The 20,088-nt window shown below is 35.4% G+C and overlaps 2 protein-coding genes across 3 annotated transcripts; one reads left to right on the top strand and one right to left on the bottom strand.

Moving 5' to 3' along the window:
- Positions 1–10,580: 10,580 nt before the first annotated feature.
- On the top strand, positions 10,581–12,376 carry LOC110994195 (protein l(2)37Cc). Its single transcript, XM_022260716.2, has 5 exons — positions 10,581–10,738; positions 10,901–10,985; positions 11,074–11,235; positions 11,443–11,624; positions 11,814–12,376. The coding sequence occupies exons 2-5, from the start codon at positions 10,901–10,903 to the stop codon at positions 12,204–12,206; spliced, it is 822 nt and encodes a 273-aa protein (XP_022116408.1). The 5' UTR covers positions 10,581–10,738; the 3' UTR covers positions 12,207–12,376.
- Positions 12,377–13,063: 687 nt separating this feature from the next.
- Positions 13,064–14,750, bottom strand: LOC110994194 (inactive peptidyl-prolyl cis-trans isomerase shutdown). 2 transcript variants are annotated; one of them, XM_022260715.2, is made up of 4 exons: positions 14,573–14,750; positions 14,183–14,480; positions 13,901–14,100; positions 13,064–13,823 (listed from the first exon to the last, which is right to left on the bottom strand). In XM_022260715.2, the coding sequence occupies exons 1-4, from the start codon at positions 14,614–14,616 to the stop codon at positions 13,100–13,102; spliced, it is 1,266 nt and encodes a 421-aa protein (XP_022116407.2). In that variant the 5' UTR covers positions 14,617–14,750; the 3' UTR covers positions 13,064–13,099. The 2 variants fall into 2 exon arrangements, with proteins under 2 accessions (XP_022116407.2, XP_045485816.1); XM_045629860.1 differs by lacking the exon at positions 13,064–13,823 and having other exon boundaries at positions 13,970–14,108.
- Positions 14,751–20,088: the final 5,338 nt, after the last annotated feature.

Below are 20,088 nucleotides of genomic sequence, written 5' to 3'. Positions count from 1 at the left end.
AGCCTTAAAAAAAATAATTCATGAATAATGTTTTACAGCAAAAACTCTTTGCTGCTTTTCGTTTCAGTAAATCTATCACCCAATTGTCTGGCAAAGCGTGTCCATTCTAGATTCATCAGTTCAGTGTGCGGCGGCGACATGCGCCCGGAAGCGTCACGGCCGCGTGAAGACCGGAAATGGCCAGGATGACCGGATCCTATCTCCGCTTGCCTACCTGCCGCCATGTTGTGACGTCACTCACGCTCCTACTCACAGATCGCTGATAGATTTCGGCATCACACAGAACAATAGCACATATTACCTTACTATTATATAAGGGCGTTCCAAATTTATGTGTGTATTACGGTTTATCATGATGGACTGGTAAACATAAAACCATGTGGTTGAAATATCTTAAAGATGTGATATCCATCAATCACATCTCATGTGTATAATGTTTCCCTTTATATATACATACATACAAACAGGGTCATGTAACAGAAATATAGATTTTAGGTTATCGTACTAGCGCAGCGCAAATCTAGTATGATAGCGAAGCAATCAAACCAGCTTTCTATAAACCTTTAAGAATATAATTGTACGCCATGATGCGCTTTAAGAAATCACTCAGTTCTTTCTATTGAATGAATGCGGGCGTAAGAAGCTTATATTTTCCAGGTAAAATTCCAAGATTTTTAAAAATTCCCTAAGCTAGGCTCCATTCCGAGACGGTTTGGAGGCATCTACCAGTTATCATTGCGAGAGTATATAATTGTTGGCAATTTTATGTCTCCATTCAACCCATGAATAGCAACCATTAGGCGGAGCACTCACCGCGCCCTCCTCAGCTAATAAGTGCATTTCGCTTTACAGGACTCCTTAGTGGCATTTACCCACGTAGTTTTTAAAAATGCCCGGAGAAACCATTCCGCGAAAGCTAAATTGTTATACGGATTGTTTAATTGACGCCATTAAGCTATTTTGTCGCTTGAGTAATTAATAAAGTGACGGTGTGCGCTGTAATGGCACATAGTTAGGTATTTTTCAATTACAATCTGAGTAGGTGGCGTCGTGAGAGTGAGTTTTCATTTTTAGTTTTGTCCCGAAGTCTAATTTTCTATTCCTTCATCTTAAATGAAACGTTACAGTTGTGTGTGATAATAGCACACAATTTTTGTGTATACAAATGTGTAGTTAAAAGGAAAGGCCACTTCAAAAGTACGTATTAGTATTAGTCGTAGTAAGTAACTCATTTTTGACTAAGATAAGTAACACACTCGCGGAAGAATAATTTAAATTTTATTTTCGTATGTGTATACATAAACTCCATTCCATTTCCTAGCTACTTAAGTGTACAAATTTGTATTTAATATTACTTATGAAATACGTAGCATTGTTCAACTAGTGTCTTGAGCATTGATTGAAGTACCTAGTGGTAAACATCGAGAGGAAACTGGCATACCATAGATCAAAAAACTCGCCATTTGTCGGGCACAAATAGCATTGCACTATTCGAAATAAATTAGAAAGAGATACAGATATCTATCCCACTCAGACCTAAAAATAGTGTTTTATGAAATACTCGTACATACATAATTTTAAAACTCCATACGATGATTTTATCATTTGTACGAAATATATTAAGGCACCCTTAGGTTATGACGTCCTAAATACCTATGTATCTCAAAAATACTTAATTCATTTCTAGAAATCATAGACATCTAAGACTAAGTTATATAGTACATACGTTATTAAAATAATACTTTATAGGCCCCCACCAAACGGTTGTGGCTTTCTGTCTTTTCTCACTCGTACACCAGCTGCCGTGGCATTACAACCTTAATATTTACCGTATCAATAATTACAGTAATCAGACCCGCCATTCTGTTACGATGTTTATCCCCTCTACGAGGACTTAAGGTAGTCCTTTAGGTACATATATGATCCGCTTAATTTAGATGCATCATATATAGTCACTTATATTTATTAAGCAGCTTTAAAACACTTACGGCTGAACACCCAGTCATTTAACATATCCCTAATGTTTCTTGTTAACCTCTGAGCTTATAATTTAATTTTGAACTTATTTACGTCTTTACTTAATCAAATCAAATCAAAATTTAATTATTCAAGTAGGTAACAATGTACACTTATGAACGTCTGATCTAATCGTTTCTGAATAAGGCCATTTTCATATTTAGTAGTCTGTGTAAAACATTATTACAGAAATCTAAGACTAATATTTTTAGTCTATTTTTGTTTCAGGTCAATGAGTAAAAAAACAAGTACTTTAAAAATTTTATTTAACACAATAATTAAAAATAATAAGGCTTACAAATTGTTATGTTGCATTCTTTAATTGGCCGCTTACTCAAAATGGAGCGTTTTAATGATATTTTTCATGAATTCAATAGGCGTTATATAACAATAGCAACAACAAAGTAAGTCACGATTCCTGCGGGCGCCCACCTGTGCCCCCGAAAATGTTATATTTCTCTTTAATTTAACTCATTACAGCAACACGACAGGGTCGTGCACCGAGCGGCTACTTTGAAGACATCGAAATTTCGAGAATCCAGTAAGGTTTTTAATGAAATTTTAATATCTGTTCACTGATATTACGTAAAGGCAATTTGGAGAACGAGCCGTTTTTTGGTTACTTAAAGAGCCAGACGAACATTAATTTCCAGTGCGCAATGTGTTTGGGCTACCAGAACGAGTTCTTACCAGAATTTACACATAAGTTTACATACCGTAGGTGAATTTAATACCGTTTCAGTTTTCATTTGCTAGGATCACATAATAATTATCTTAATATTAAGGACTTCTTAAGAAAATTAGAATAGTAAAAAGGTAATGAGGAAGGCATGGCTTTATCGCTTTCAATGAACTGAAATGGGATATCCTATGAGATTTGCTAAAATTGAAAAGTTAAATTAACCATCTAACAATGACCGTTTGTATAAATAATTTTTATTAAGTTAATGTATGTGTTGTTACAATAACTTATATTTTTTTATTCTACCCAAACGAGGCTTCATCCTACAAAAGAGTGACGCAGTCAGGTACATTAATTGCCTCGTGCAAATTCTCGTGCTCTTCAGTATTCTGTCTCAGTTCTATTTCCTCAAGTTTCACTACCTCACTTCGCACCAGCATTACAACGTAACTTTGTAGACCTGGAATCGAGTTAATTATTATTACGAACTAAGAAACGCTAAGTTATTTAAAATGATTTTATTTTATGAAAAATGTACTTATACTTATACGTAATTCTAGAAGACTTAGTTAATAATTTGCTTTATCACGAACTCGATTCCCATATACAAAATACGACTATCGGAATGATCGCCTATTTACCTATAAATTTTTTTTAAACCAACATATATGTGTCTTTCTGAAGTTCAACATTACAATAATAATTAAGGTTCATATGTATAGGCTTGTGATATCTTTATAAAAATCTAGTTTATTGTATTTATGGTTAAGATACCTATCGCCAAGAAGGATATTATCGAGTCGACGTACATCCGGCGGGAAAGCAGGAAGAACGTAGGTACCAGCGCAGTCAGCGATGTCGCCACAGCGTAGTAATTGTAAAGACGTAGCATAGATATGTCTTTCTGTAATAGACATTACAAAATTTAGATTTCAGAATGTCCGTAATATGAAGTACCTACTAATATAATCTATGGGTTTTGGTGGCTTTTTTTCTATGTGCCTAACAGGTCAATTCTTATTACTTTTTTTTACAAAATAAACATCATTAGTTATTTTACGGATACTATAAAAAAATACAATACAATAAGAAAATTGGCGCCAAATGTACATAAACCACAGAGTAGGTACATTGGATAAATTGAAGTAACTTCGGATATATTTTATAACTTGAGTAGTTAGAGTAACATGGGTTATGGTTGAGCAAGAAAGGTGTAAATAATAAATGTTGGAGAAAACCTTGCTGGTCAGAAATTAAAAAAAATTAGCAGTGTAACAACCGTGTTATCTTTATTTATGCAGTATTATACAAACCTACCATCATGGTAGAAGTAATTCTATATATATTAGTCTGTTATTCTTTGTAATAAGTAACTTTAATCTATTTATAAAAACCTTTTATCCATAAAAACTTCAACTGATTATCATATACCTGATAAGCGGCAACAAAAAGGAGAATATTAAGTATGAGTCCCATGCCAAGAATACTGTATAATATCGTGGAGGTCAGGACCTCGACTGCAGAGTCACGTATTATCGAAGTCTTTTGCAGCTCGGTGCTGATAACGAGACACGTCACGGCAGCAGCTAAAAATACCTGAGAAACGAAACATGAACATATGATTGGTAATTTATTATCATTCACTGTTATATTCCGCAATGATGCTTGCAACATAATAAGTATTTTAATAGTTAAAAAAGTACGGTTTTGTTGTCTGAAGCAAGCACGAATAACCAAACAATTCTTCATTTTTGGTTTTAGTACTTTTTGGGATGTGGCTTAAATCTATGTCTATAGAATTTTTGTTATTTCAATGTAGCTTGGTAAAAAAAAACAACACAAAAATGTTGTGTTAATATTGTTGTCAAAAAACTACTTAGGAAATAAAATACGGATAAAAATTATCACGTCTGTAACTAATTTAATTTATGACTACGCTAACAAAACAAATAGATACGAAAACCATTAAAGACAACAATTCTTAAACACACGTAGAAAATCTTATTAAATAGTACTTACAACATTTAAGTATGCAAAAATTATAATTCCCGGACGCAAAGGAATGCAAAAACAGCACCTGTTAACATCTGGAACTTTCATTCTGAAGAATATTGGAACTATACACTAGCGATCTTATAGTATAAACAGTTTACAATGACTATGTTTTCGCAATTAAGTTAAATAAACAAAACCCTAACTAACTATATGAAAACTAGTTGATTATTGAAAATTCATTATTCCGGTATCGAAATAAGTGCCATATTTGTATATACAATTTAATATTACTTGTGTATCGTAAATATTCATCCCACACCACATTAAACAAAAATATAATAAACTTTAAGTTCATCGACATATCAAGTGCATTGCGAAGTCTTGCAAATCTTAGTGCACACGCAAATTAACTTAAGTATTTCATTACAACTGTTTTAATTAAGTAATAGGTTTATAAATTATTTTGAGATAGACGGTTTTGACACAATATGGCCATGCAAATCAAATCCTTATTAATAATAAGTTTCTTTGTAATATTTTCTTAGGTTAGGCTTTTAATATACGAATAGTAGTGAAGTCACTAACACCAACTACTATAAAGAAGAAATATGCCATGTCGAACTTATTATTGTTTTTCAATAATAATTTCTTAATTATTTAGAGTTGGGACTAAACAAATTCATTTATATATTTAAACATACTATTTACGCTATGAAAGTACAAAAATAAATAGATTAGTTATAGTTCAAAAGACAAATATAACACAAGCTGTTTTTTTTTTTCAAAAATTCCAGTCCAATATATTCAAAGAAAGTCGCCAAGGATAAATAATTTCTTCTAATTCGATAATCACAATTTGTTTATTGGTGTTATTGTATAATTGAGCCACCCAAAGCCGACCCTCAACAGACTTGCAATTATTCCTTTATTTGTTTATTTTTCGTTCAATTACCAACAGTTCCCGCCAAAGTTAACTCGGCTAATCGAGTCCGCGTTGAGTTAACAACATCAGCATATAGCTGACGAGGTACGTTATTTAGTGTTAATTTATATCCTTAACATCACTTATTTACGGGTAAAAAAATTAACAATAGCCGGAAAAACAAAATAAAATAAATTACTTAAAGAATGCAAATAAATCGCTAGTTTGCTATAAACTTTATCCTAAGTAATATACTTTCAGTTGAAAAGCAATTAAAATAAAAAGCGCCTAGTACAAACTCATAGCAATACTCATATGACGGTTCTCCAAAAATCTGTTAATTAGAAGGTACCTTACGTTATTTACAATAATACTTACTGGTTGCAATGCCTAGAAACTTTAGTTAATCTTCAAAAAAATTATGTATAAAAATCAAAAAATCATTCAAATCACTTTGTCAATTTCCTGAAAATTTAATTACTTTATGTTTTTATTTTTAATACATATAACACAAGGGATTTAAAACCGTTTAAGTGAATTTTAATTTTCTGTAAAAAGAGTGTTAAGCAATACTTTTAGGGTCGAATAGGGTAAGATATGGTATTCAGCGAGGAACCCACATGAGGGTCATGTCATTCTTCAAGTCTCACCAAAACTATGGCAAGCTTTGACTAGTGCAGGAAAAGTGCATGTGGACCTTCAAAGGGTGTGGGTTGGGGATCAGTCCCCCCTGGTGCAGTGTATGAAATGTCTGGGATATGGCCATGGGCGTAAGCACTGCACGGAAGAAGACGATTTGGCCTGTGCCTGTGCCTACTGTGGAGGAACCCACATGCAGGAGAAATGTCCTAAATATAAAGCAGATGAAAAACCCACCTGTATAAACTGCAAAAGGGTTGGTCTCGAGAGACAAGACCACGGAGCCTTCGACGTGCATTGTCCAGTAAGGAAGAGGTGGGAAAGTTTGGCCAGAAGCAGAATAGCTTATTGCTAAGGTCCAGCAAAAGGTTAAACCGATAAAAATAGTGCAGGTTAACCTGCAAAGGAAAGGCCTTGCAATGAGCGAACTTATTTACGAGGCACAATCTAGAAAAATAACAGTCGCTCTAGTACAGGAGCCATACATTGGAGCCCTGGGCAGAGTGAAAGATTACAGTGGAGTGAGAGTGGTGCAGTGCCAGAATCCTCCGGCAGGTAAAGTTATAAAGGCAGCAGTGTTGATTTTTGACGAGGATATTGGTATTATCCAATACCCCGCACTAACAACAACCAATATAGTGCCTATTAAACTGAAGACCACGGCGGAGTCTGGCATTGCACTGATCTCATACTACATGGAACCAGACCCAGCGGATATAGAACCCTATCTAAAGCACCTGGAAACAACGGTGAATGAGCTCAAGAGAAGAATAGTCCTAGGAGGTGATGCAAATGCCAAAAGTCCGTGGTGGGGAAGCCCGAAAATAGACAATAGAGGACAAGCCTTTGGAAGTCTGGTAACTGAGCTTGGTCTGCACATACTGAACGATGGGCAGCAACCAACATTTGAGGTAATAAGGAGAGGAACCAGAATAGTCAGCCACATAGACATAACAGTGTGCACGAGTGACCTACTGGGAAAGATCGAAGATTGGAGAGTGGACATCGGAATGGTTTCTTCGGATCATAATGCCATACTATTCAAAATTAATGCAAACATACATCAAGGAATTCATAGAAGGAGTAAAACAAAAATTTACAATAGTAAAAAAGCTAACTGGGTAAAGTTCGAGGAAGAAATGTTGTTTAATATAGAAAATTTTCAGTTAACAGAAGAAGTCGTAAGAAAGTTAAATAAAGTTGAAGACTTAGAACAAATAGTAGAAAAGTTCACAGAAGTAGTAATCAAATCAAGTGATGTAGCAATTCCAAAAATTAAAACCGGGAAGAAAACTAAAATGGCTTGGTGGACCGAAGAACTACAGGTGCTCAAGAAACAGGTTGAGACTAGAAAGAGGAGGATAAGATGTGCCGCAGCACGCAGAAGGCCAGAGGTCGTAGGTGAATACCTTACATTAAAACAAGAGTATGAAAACCGGATCAAACAAGCCCAAACTGAGAGCTGGAAGAAGTTCTGTGAGAAACAGGAAAAAGAGACAATGTGGGAAGGTATATATAGAGTGATAAGAGGGACAGAGACCAGAGTCCAGGATATACCACTTTGCAGGGACGGTAGATATGTTAGTGAAAGGGAGTCAGCGGAGACCCTGGCAAGAACTTTCTTCCCGGAAGATACTAGTGAGGATGAAACTGAAGACCACGAATTGGTAAGAAGAAGAGCAAACACAGTAAACAAAGAGGAACATAACTTAGTCTATGATACCCCTTTCACAATGACTGAACTCGAAACTGCCGCTCTCAGTTTCAACCCCAGAAAGGCCCCCGGAGAAGATGGCATAACGGCGGACATAAGTTGGCACGCGATAAACGCGGCGCCTAACTTATTCCTCACCGTCCTAAACAAATGCCTGGAGCTAGGGTACTTCCCCAAATTGTGGAAAATTGCTACAATAATTGTATTGCGCAAACCGGGTAAGGCCGATTATTCAAACGCGAAGTCTTATCGACCCATAGGCTTACTACCTCTTCTAGGTAAAGTATACGAAAAGATGCTAATCGTTCGGTTAAAGTGGCATCTAGTCCCGAAAACCTCGAAAATCCAATACGGATTCATGCCCCAGCGGAGCACTGAGGACGCCCTATATGACGCAGTCACACATATACGCGCAAAGCTGAAACAAAAGAAGATACTAACCATCGTATCACTCGATATAGAGGGCGCCTTTGACAGCGCTTGGTGGCCGCAAATTAGAGTCCGCCTGGCAGAAGAACAATGCCCATTAAAACTAAGGAAAGTTATGGATAGTTACTTACATGAAAGACAAATTAAATTAACCTACGCTGGACACACGGTTGAAAAAGTTACTAACAAAGGCTGCGTTCAGGGTTCAATAGGGGGACCAACAATGTGGAATCTAATATTGGACCCGCTCCTCCAGGACTTGCAAAATAGTGGTGAGTACGTCCAGGCTTTTGCGGATGACATCGTTTTGATAGCGGAAGGAGAAACCGGTAGCGAGATCCAGCAGAAACTCAACCTAACATTGAACCGGATACATAGATGGGGTATCCTAAACAAACTGAAATTTGCGCCACACAAGACCAAAGCCATGGTGGTGACTCGCAAACTAAAATATGACACCCCACGGCTAAATATGAATAATGTACCGATACAGATGGATAACCACATCCGAATCCTCGGAGTTGATCTGGATTCTAGACTCACATTCAACAGACATGTGGAGAGAGTATGCCGGAAAGCCATTCAGATATATAAACAGCTGGCTAAAGCCGCGAAGATCGAATGGGGACTAAACCAGGAGGTTATCGCGACCACGTACACTGCCGTTATTGAACCAATCGTAATGTATGCGGCCGCGGTGTGGGCTCCCGCGACAAATAAAATCTGTGTACGGAAAAAACTAAACCATCTGCAAAGGGGCTTTGCCCAAAAAATTGCCAAAACTTATAGGACGACATCGTTACACGCGGCAACCCTACTGGCCGGGATACTTCCTCTAGACCTACGTATTCAAGAAGCCGCTGCCTTATACGAGATAAAAAGGGGAGTCAGCACGGAAATACTGAAGGAGGGCGAGGAATTAGAGAAGAGAGTGCGATATGTGGATCTCCCACACCCGGCGAAACAAACAAAACTTGACTATAAGATGCTCACAAATCCGGAAGAAATCGCAAGACACGGCGGCACACAAATCTATACGGACGGCAGCAAAACAAGTACAGGAGTGGGCGCCGCTTGGACAGAATGGAAAGATGGAATGGAAATAAACAGCAAGAAAATGAAGATGGCGCCCCACTGCACAGTATTTCAAGCCGAACTGATGGCACTACGGAACGCGACTAGCCACGTGGATAAAAACAAGCGCGACGTTAAAATATACAGTGACTCAAAGTCAGCACTAGATGCTATAGTGAGTGGACGATCTCTCGATCCCCAGGTAGCCGAGATCCGCCGGAGCCTGGAAGAGTGCCGGAGAACAGGAACTCATATAAGCCTCTTCTGGATAAAGGCGCACGTTGGTACGCCGGGGAACGAGAGAGCGGACACATTAGCAAAAGAAGCGTCGGAAAAACTAAGGTCAGAACCTGAATACGCTGCATACCCCCTGTCATATATTAAACATCAGATAAGGCAAAGGACTCTGGAAGTATGGAATGAGCGCTACCTGGGGGGTGAAACAGCTGGAACTACAAAATTATTTATAGGCAATGTTAAAACTGCGTATAAATTGGTAAAAGAGAAGCGTTTCACACCCCAGATGGCGCAAATTCTAACAGGGCACGGAGCCTTTGCATATTACCTGCACAGATTTAAAATTAGGACAAGCCCAACATGTGCCTGCAGTAATGAAGAGCAAACAGTGGAACATGTGCTTCTACACTGCCCTATATTCGCATCGTCCAGGCACGACCTGGAGCAACAAATACAGATGACTGTAGACCGTAACGGCCTACAGGACATATTAATAAAGCACAGACCGTGCCTGGAACGGTTCTGTGAAAAAATAGTTGTACATATAAAGGCGGCAAATAAAACAGAAAGAGCGGGTCTCGCGGGGAATTGCGCCCCGGCTCGCCCATGAATATTGTTAATAAAAATATTACCGATGTAGTCGGGGCGTAATTCCCGACGCGTTAAATAATATCAGTGAAATATAAAGTCCCTGGACACTATGGCAGGGGAGTAGATTGAAAATTATATATAAAAAAAAAAAAAAAAAAAAGATATGGTATTCGTATGTACACATAACACAGCTAATACATATTTTAAATATAAATGTAAGCTGTGCATCCTAATATAATCTTATATACTCTGTATAGAATCCATAATTAACTATCTCTACCTAAGTTCTCTTTATCTATGGCAAATTGTGCTCAAATTCCTCAATTTTAATAATTCTTACGTGATTATAGTACGTTTTGTGTAATAAACCTAAAAATATATATTAGTTCATATATTAATAAATACAAACTTGAGAGATATAGGAAGAAAGGCTGTTAAGGTAATTCCATACTTATTATTTTAATAAATCAGCTATCTCGTTTCATGTATCTTTGAGGTTATTTTGTGATAACAATTAAAAAATTTTAATGCAAAAAGTAAACTTGAATGTATAAATTAATATATAGTATTTTTATAAAATGCGATATATTATTTACTACAGATGGCCCAACTTTTCAATCGCATTGGCCAACTTGGATTGGGAGTAGCTCTGGTTGGAGGAGTAGTGAATTCAGCATTATACAATGGTATGTAATATATGGTATATATATCTTAAAGGTCTTTCATGGTGTCTTATATGACTGATATGAAATAAATTATATATTTCTTGTTCAGTTGATGGTGGCCACAGAGCAGTAATATTTGACAGATTTGCTGGTGTTAAAAACTTAGTAGTTGGTGAAGGAACTCACTTCTTCATCCCTTGGGTTCAAAGACCGATTGTTTTTGATATAAGGTCTAGACCTCGTAATGTTCCAACTGTTACTGGAAGTAAAGGTAAGTTTATACTTTATTATTTATTAGTATAATAATTCTGGAAAAGAAATAATCTAAAAAATCCAATACATTTTTATTTATATATATGTAAAATACAAATATATGGCATTTTTAAATATCATATAAACATTTCTGAAATAAAATGTTCTATAGACACACTTGGTTTTTAAGATAACTGTTTTGAACAATTGTATTTTTATGTTTCAGATCTGCAAAATGTCAATATCACCCTTCGTATTTTATTCAGACCAGTACCAGATCAGCTTCCAAAGATCTACACAATTCTTGGTATTGATTATGATGAAAGAGTACTACCATCTATAACAGCTGAAGTTCTAAAGGCTGTTGTTGCCCAATTTGATGCAGGCGAACTAATTACGCAAAGAGAGGTCAATTTAATTGCTATTTATTGTGTTATTTTTAATATTACTTTAGTCATACCATAATCTGTACTCTTCATTGACACTTCACCTGGATACAATTATTTGAAAATTTTAGCTGCCTTCAAACTCCCTAATTATATACACAAAATACATATGACAATATATTCTCATTTCATTTTAATTTTGTTGTTACAGATTGTGTCACAAAAAGTAAGTGAAAGTTTAACAGAAAGAGCAGCACAGTTTGGTTTGATTCTTGATGATATTTCTATTACCCACTTGACATTTGGCAAGGAGTTTACACAGGCTGTTGAGTTGAAGCAAGTTGCACAGCAAGAAGCTGAAAAAGCTAGATTCTTAGTAGAAAAGGCTGAACAACAAAAGAAAGCAGCCATTATAGCAGCAGAGGGAGATGCTCAAGCCGCTGTGTTGCTTGCTAAATCATTTGGATCTGCTGGTGAAGGTCTTGTAGAACTTAGACGTATTGAAGCAGCAGAAGACATTGCATACCAACTATCCAAATCACGCAACGTTACTTACTTACCTCAAGGACAAAATGTACTCCTAAACCTGCCAACACAAAACTAAAAAGTATTTTGTTGAACTTGTAAAACAGTGTGGTTGCTTCAAAGCAGTTGCATTTGTATTTATGTTAAGAAAACTGCATTTTGGAGGTGTTATGGTTCCATCAATAGACTAGTTTACATAGCTTTACAAAAATTATAATTACGCAATAAAATATTTGTTGTTAAGTCTTATTTACAATTTTCCTACTACACCCAGGACCCATTGCTTTAATCAAAGCAAAACTTAGTTCCCACATATCAGTAAGGAGCATTGAGCATTTAAATTAGTTAAAATTATTTCATTATTCAACTCGTAAAGATTCAGGTATCCATAGCTAATAAATAAAATACGTTTATTTTGGAACATAAGATCTTCTAGGTATTACTTATTCCACGTCAATCAATTCAAACTTGTAGGCATCCCTACTCATCGGCAAAGACAGAGGGTGTAGGCCGAGAGAAAAAGCCGGCGTAAAAAACTCTCGGTACTCTTTTAAAAAAGCAAATCATCAAACAATATTTAAAACAAATATATCAAATTAATTATACTACAATAAATTAATTATAATACATATACACTTATCATTGAACACTCAAGTTTAAGAGCAATTTCTTTTAGTGACTTCAAAGTAGGAAATTTACAATTTGATGTATAATTTTAAATATGTAGTTGAAGAAAAGGCTTTGTTAATTATTAAATTAAAAATAAATAATTGTATCCAAAAGAAATAGAGAAACCCCATTGAATTCTCTTACTTTTTTATGACTTCAATATCAATTCAAAATTATGTAGCTTACTTGACTTTATTGTCAATGTGATATGACCATTAAGGATTTTGGATTAAATGACTTTTAATAAAACACTGCAGAATTAAGAGAACATCAAATAAAATATATTTTTTATTTAAAATTTATCTATGAATCTATCACAAAGTTAATAAAATCTTTAACATCATCTGATTCTTTATCCAGTGTATAGGTCTCTTGAACTTGGTTGAAAAATAAATTCTCTCTTAAACAAGCTTCTTTTACATACTCCATTTCACTATAATTCATACCAGGCGGCAATGTTAATTTACAAACATTTGGATTTTGTTTAAAGTTTACAACTAAGCTATCTACTTCCCTTTTGAAATTGTTGTCTATTAAATTCCTGCCGTTATTTAAACACACATCAATACAACATTCTTTGCTGGTATTTTCTAATAATTCAACTTCAGCTTTGATTCCATTATTATTTGGACTTAATTTCAGAGCCCTCTTGAGTTTTTTATGAGCTTCCTCAAATTGTCCTATCATTCTTAATGCTTTAGCATTTTGAAATAAAACTTTGCTATTATTCCATAAATTATCCAACCTATGTAACTCATTGCATGATATACAAGCCTTAAGTGGTTGTTTTGTGAGGTTATAACATATAGCTAAATTAGTGTACAATTTTACTAATAATTTCCGTTGCTGCATTTCTTCATCTTCATCAGCCAAACGACATTTGTGAAGCATGTTTACTCCTTTTTTGAATAACTGGATTGCAGCAGACAGATTTTTTGATTTATACAAAGTAACACCAGACACATGAATCATCTTTACTTCATGAAGAACTCTCTTAAACATATTTGGTTCAGAGAAATTTAGTGGCCTGAAAGTAAAAATGAAGGAACAAGTAAATAGTGAATTAGTTTAAATATATTAATTCCAAACACAATAACTACTTACCCTTCTTTGGGAGTCAGTATACTTTTTATAAGTTTTATATAGAAGACACATTTAGCTCTTGGTTTAATTCTTGGTGGTATACCTAAATCTCCATATGCCACTTGGTGTGATAGTAGAAAAATAGATTTTTCTCCTACTAACATGGATTTTACTGCCAATAATATTCCAGGTAACAAACCATTTTCCTTTAAATCAACTACCTGCAAAGCTAAATAAATGTAAAAATAACAGTTTAGAATAAAATGTTACATTAATTATGAAATACTTTGAACTAAAACTTACTAGGGGTTTATTGGGTTTCCAAATATCAAAAGGTTCTAAACTATTTTCCCAGTATCCAGAATAGGCAATGTAAACTGTGCATCCTTCATGTAAAGGCATACCACCACCCTCCTCTAACGTTTTCTTTTTAACATAGCCATTACCATCAATAGGTGCTAGATCTCTTTCTAGGCTTTCAAATGATTCAACAGGCTCACCAATGAGATCAAACTTGTTGTTGTCATCGTCTTCTAGAAAATTATCCAAGTCATCGTAATCTACGTTTATATTTAATATAGAACTTGAAGTAATTAGTTTCCTGTAAATCGAAAGGTAAATTATAGGGTAACTTACAAACCTATCATCAATCAACTAAAACCTATTATTATTAGATAAAAAGTAAAACTAAACTGTAGATCTAGCCCATCTTCCAAAACGATAGGAGGACCTTCCATATCAGATATTTTAATGACCCCTTATTATAATTAACTTTCTATATAGTCCTATATTTTAAAGGGTTTTTTTGTTTTTAATAAGCAATTATCGGAGATATAACTTTAAGTGCAGAGAATTAATGACTTAAGCACAGATCAGGTTATATTAAAATTTAACCTATACAGTCTGTCAAAACTCGACGAATCGATGTTTTGGCATAAAAAATCGATTTTGATTAAAATAGAATTTACACAGTTACTACTTACTTACGCTTTAATATTAAACTTATGTATAATTTTATTATCAGTTTCAAATTACGAATGATCTGTTTTATGTTTCTTATATGATTAAAAATACATTTTCAGATACTTATTGTTTAAGCAGCATGCTGTTCGAATTGATTCTGATACCGATCGCCGTCTTCACTTTATAACTACAGTAAATAATTTAATTTTTTATTTAATAACAACATTTAGTAGACTGTATTTGTACTAAAAATACAAAAGGGAAACATTTTAATCTAAAACAATTTTGACACGGCGCTAATTTTCTTGATAGTACACTTGCTTAATTTAGTAGAAAAAAATACAAAAAATGCTTTATGCGAATCACAAAACGAAAAATCTTGGAGCGTTTTTTGGCGTTACTTAGTAATATAAAGCGACCGAAAAGAATATAAAAATTTGATGGAAATTTATTAAACGTAAATATATTTTACTTACGCAAGGTATAAATAACGGAGTTTTAATACCTAATAATCTAATAACCTCTTCCCCTCCGGCGCCGCACAGTTTAGACGTGTTTTAAGTGAAAGTGCAGTTTAAATAATATTATTTATTTCCAAAATTTAAATAAATTTGGCATCAAAATTGTGTAACGACACCCGGCTCACATGAAACGTTGGGAGGTTTAGTTTTTCGTTGAGACTCGCAAAAATTGTCTCCGTTAAGTGCTGTGATCCTGGTACCGTGCCTCCATCAGACGACCGTAAGCCCCTCCACCGGTGCGTTAGCCCCTCCCACATCACATTGCTCTGTCCCTCTTTGCGCATACGCAAATCAGCTTACGCAATACGGGAAGGACGCTCGCCAATCAGGGCTGCTACACTTGTTGCTGACATCTTTATCTGTTCCAACGAATTTTGAACCTTAGCTTTGACAACTGAAGTACATAATGAAAAAATCTTCTCCAACACAAGGAAATATTCAGTTGGAACGCGATGCAGGTGATAGCTCAACACAGGAGAGCGACCACGTCAATACTAAATCGCGGCAAAAGCGAAGACCTGCGCGCGACGAGAAGGACGATTTCCTCGTTCTAAAAAACGAAATCAGGGAATGGCTGCGAGCTTTCCAACGTGACCAAAATGCCAGGCTCGACAAATTGCAAGACCAACAGAACAGCCGACTGGATGCCATGGAAGGTCGTATTGCCGAACTTTCAGCTAAATTAACAACTGCTAATAACACTAGTCAAGACATTGGAAAGTCAGTAGATTTTGTTTCCGAAAAGATCTTTGAACTACAAGGAAAAATCGACAGTTTTAAAAAAGATTGGACGGCAATTTCGGCTCAAATTAGTGACCTGGAGGATAAACAGGAAGCCTTAGCTCGAGCTATGAACAAGACATGCATCGAGATTCGTAACGTTCCTAAACAAACCCCAACCCCAACGAAGTCGGAGCTGTTTGGTTTTATAAGGCAACTTTGTTCTGGGCTTAACATAGAGATACACTCAGGTGATATTAGAGATGTTAGCCGATTCACCAGCAGGAAAGACAACATGTGTTGGAACCTCACCGTCGAACTTTCGAATACCCTTATAAAGAACAATATTTTAAGTGCGACACGTAAGTACAACGTGGGGAATACAGCTAACAAGCTGAATGCCAGCCATTTGGGACTCGGAGGTAATAAAGCTATTTATATATCAGAATACCTAACACCTAAAGCAAAGCGCATTTATTTTCTTGCAAGGGAGTTTGCGAAGTCAGAACAGTACGAGTACTGCTGGTCTGCTAATGGCAACGTATATCTTAGGAAGAAGAACGGCTTTCCTTACATTCTAATAAAAAATGAAGATCACCTTAACTCGCTAAGTAAAGCATGACTGGTGTTAGCTGTAGTTATATGTTTTTTATTGTTATTGTTTATATTTAATTTCCTTACTTTTTCAAAATTCCATTCAAAGATTAACACGTTCTACAAACAAAAAATACACTATACAGAACCACTCCACAGATATGACAGCAAAATAACTGAACCATTAATTATTGCTATGATTATGAATATATCAAATTTATCAAAGTACCACTATGATTGTGATAGGCCATATACCTTATACAATTGTCTACTTTTCCCTATTATATTATTCGACAAATATGACTCAATCGGTAATACAATCCTAAACACATTTAGATACAATTTTATCGTTTTTTATGCCATTTTTTCTATCTATTTGAAAATTCGATAATTTGGGTTTAATTCGCGACATAGATGATACAAATTTCATAACCAACCAATATTTTAATTATCCGGAAGACTGTAAAGTTTTTTTCGAATCCACAGACCTCACCATTGTTACTCAAAACATCCGTAGCATTAATAAAAATTTTGATAGCTTTCTAGTGTTTCTTATGAGGCTTCAATTTAATCCTGATTTAATTGTCCTAACTGAGTGTTGGATTGATGAAAATTTTACAGGTATTCACATAGATGGATATTCATGTACTTTCTCCCACAAATACATTAACAAGTGCGACGGAATCGTAATTTTTCATAAAAATAACATTAACGTTAATATAACTGAACCGGCATTTACAGATGCTAACTGCTTAGTTAGTCATTTAAATAATAAGGCTGTTATCATATCAATTTATAGATCGCCTTCCTTCTATAATGTTGATAATTTTCTCGACTCACTCGAAAACCTCATTTTATCGTACAATGGACACCCTATCTATATAGTTGGGGATCTTAATATCGACATTAAGGAGACGACCGACGATCGAAGAGCTCATAAGTTTCTTGAGTTAGTGAACTTCTACGGTCTTATACAAGGACACTTCTTACCAACTCGTGGAGGTAATTGTCTAGATCATGCACTCATTAGATCCCATTCACAATCACGCGTGGCTGTCTGCCATTCCCAAGTGAATGATCACATGTCTGTCATTATAGGAATCGATCAGACTAAACACCTGAATAATAATTTAGTCAAAGCCTCTCTTTTGATAAGTAAAGTTATAGACCACGACCAACTGTATAAAGATCTATCAGGGGTCGATTGGACCTTTCTTTATAACATCGAAAATATAAATGAAACAGTTGGTGCTTTCACAAGTACAATTACAAATGCAGTTAACACCAACACAAAAATCATTTATAAAAGAAATTCTCAAAGTATCAGAAAGCCATGGATAACACCTGGTTTGCTACGCTGTGTGAGAAGAAGAGATCAGTTGCATAGCTTATCAAGAAAACAACCTAACAACGAACCGCTCCAAAAGCAATATACGCAATACCGAAATTTCTGTAATAACATACTTAAAAACCTTAAAAATTTACATGAGGCTAACACCATCCTTAAGAACAAAGACAATAGTAGGAAACTATGGAAATCTATCAGAAATATATGCCACCTTAACCCAACTAAATCAAATTCTAATAAACTTCTTGATCTACAGGAAAACCCTGAAAAATCTCTCGATATTGTAAACAATTACTTTAGTTCGGTAGGGAATAAATTGGCTTCCGATATATTGTCTAAGACAAACCAGACTGAACAAGACCTTTGCTCCAAAGTGTCAATTTCCGCTAATTTAAATTCTTTTCTTTTTCTTCCTTGTGACGAGCGTGAAGTCATAAAAATCATTAGTTCTCTTAAGCCAAATTCTGCCCCAGGTGATGATAATATTAGTAATCGAGTGGTCATTCTACTAAAAAACATTATTGCTGCACCAATTTCTTATATCTGCAATCTTAGTATTGAGCAAGGTATCTTCCCCGAATCATGGAAAATAGCTAATATCACACCTATCTACAAATCAGGCAATAAAATAGAAATTTCAAACTATCGTCCTATTTCTCTTCTCCCAACCCTCGCTAAAATCGCAGAAAAAATCATTAACGTCAGATTACTGAATTATTTGGAAAAAGAATCTATCCTTGCCGACAATCAATACGGATTCAGACTAAGTAGATCTACAGAAGATGCTACCACAGGACTGGTTGAAACCATAAGCTCCAAATTAGATGAAGGACAAAGATGTATCGGTGTTTTTCTTGATCTTGCCAAAGCTTTTGACACTGTTTCAAGGCCATTACTACTTGAAAAATTAGAAAGACTAGGAATTCGTGGAAATATCCTCCGTTGGTTTCAGTCCTACTTATCCAATAGAAAGCAGAGGGTTCGAGTTGATGGGCATAGCAGTCAACTAGAAAACGTCTCATGCGGTTTGCCACAGGGAAGTGCCCTCAGTCCAACGCTTTTTTTAGTATACATTAACGATTTATGTTCACTTCAGCTCACCAATGCTAAACTCTTCTCTTTCGCTGACGACACAGCTATAGTCTTTTACTCACACTCTTGGGAACAAGCCTCACGGTTAGCTCATTTAGGTCTTCGACAAATCTCTCAATGGCTTTTAGATAATCTCCTATCTCTAAATACGTCCAAGACCAAATACATATGTTTTCACATCTCGAAAACAAGAAAACCAAACCCTATCCCCCCTATTAAATTACACTCATGTCTGAACCCTTGCAACAAATGTAACTGTCCTCTCCTGGAGCCCACGAAAACAACCAAATACCTGGGATTAATTATAGATTCAAGGCTTTGTTGGAGCCCTCAAATAAACTATCTATGTTCACGAGTTCGCAAACTTATAAATGTTTTTAAACGCCTTAGAAAACCTTCTGACCCACATACAACCAAGATAGTGTATACTGCATTATGCCAGTCGATATTATCTTACTGCATATCGGTATGGGGTGGAGCGGCATTGTCCTCGATGCTGAAAATTGAGCGCACCCAACGGGCCATTCTTAAAATATCCTTCAGTAAACCTTTCCGATACTCAACCTCAAAATTGTACAGCGAAGCAGGGCTCCTAACTGTAAGACAACTTTATTTAATGGCAATATGCAGGCTTTTTTGGAAACAAACACCCCCTACACCAAATCTAACCAAACGCAAACCTTTATATAAGCATCCTAAAAAACGCACTTTCTTCGCTCAACGCTTTTTCTCCTTCCGAGGTCCATTCATCTTTAACCACCTTATTAAAAATAAAATTATTACTAACTTTGCAAAAATCACACTTCATACTTTCACTAAAAAACTCAAAAAATATCTTATTAAGCTGTCATATACTAACACAGAAAATATTCTTATCGTAAAAAAATAGAATAGGTATAAATTTGTTAAGTAAAATTAATTAATTAAGTAATGTTTAGTTGTAAAAGGAAGAGACTGGCTGCCCACAACAC

The sequence above is a fragment of the Pieris rapae genome, chromosome 10 (assembly GCF_905147795.1).
Source record: "Pieris rapae chromosome 10, ilPieRapa1.1, whole genome shotgun sequence".
Lineage (NCBI taxonomy): Eukaryota > Metazoa > Arthropoda > Insecta > Lepidoptera > Pieridae > Pieris > Pieris rapae.
Note: the sequence above shows the minus strand (reverse complement) of the source record. Positions and strands in the feature narration are given on the sequence as shown.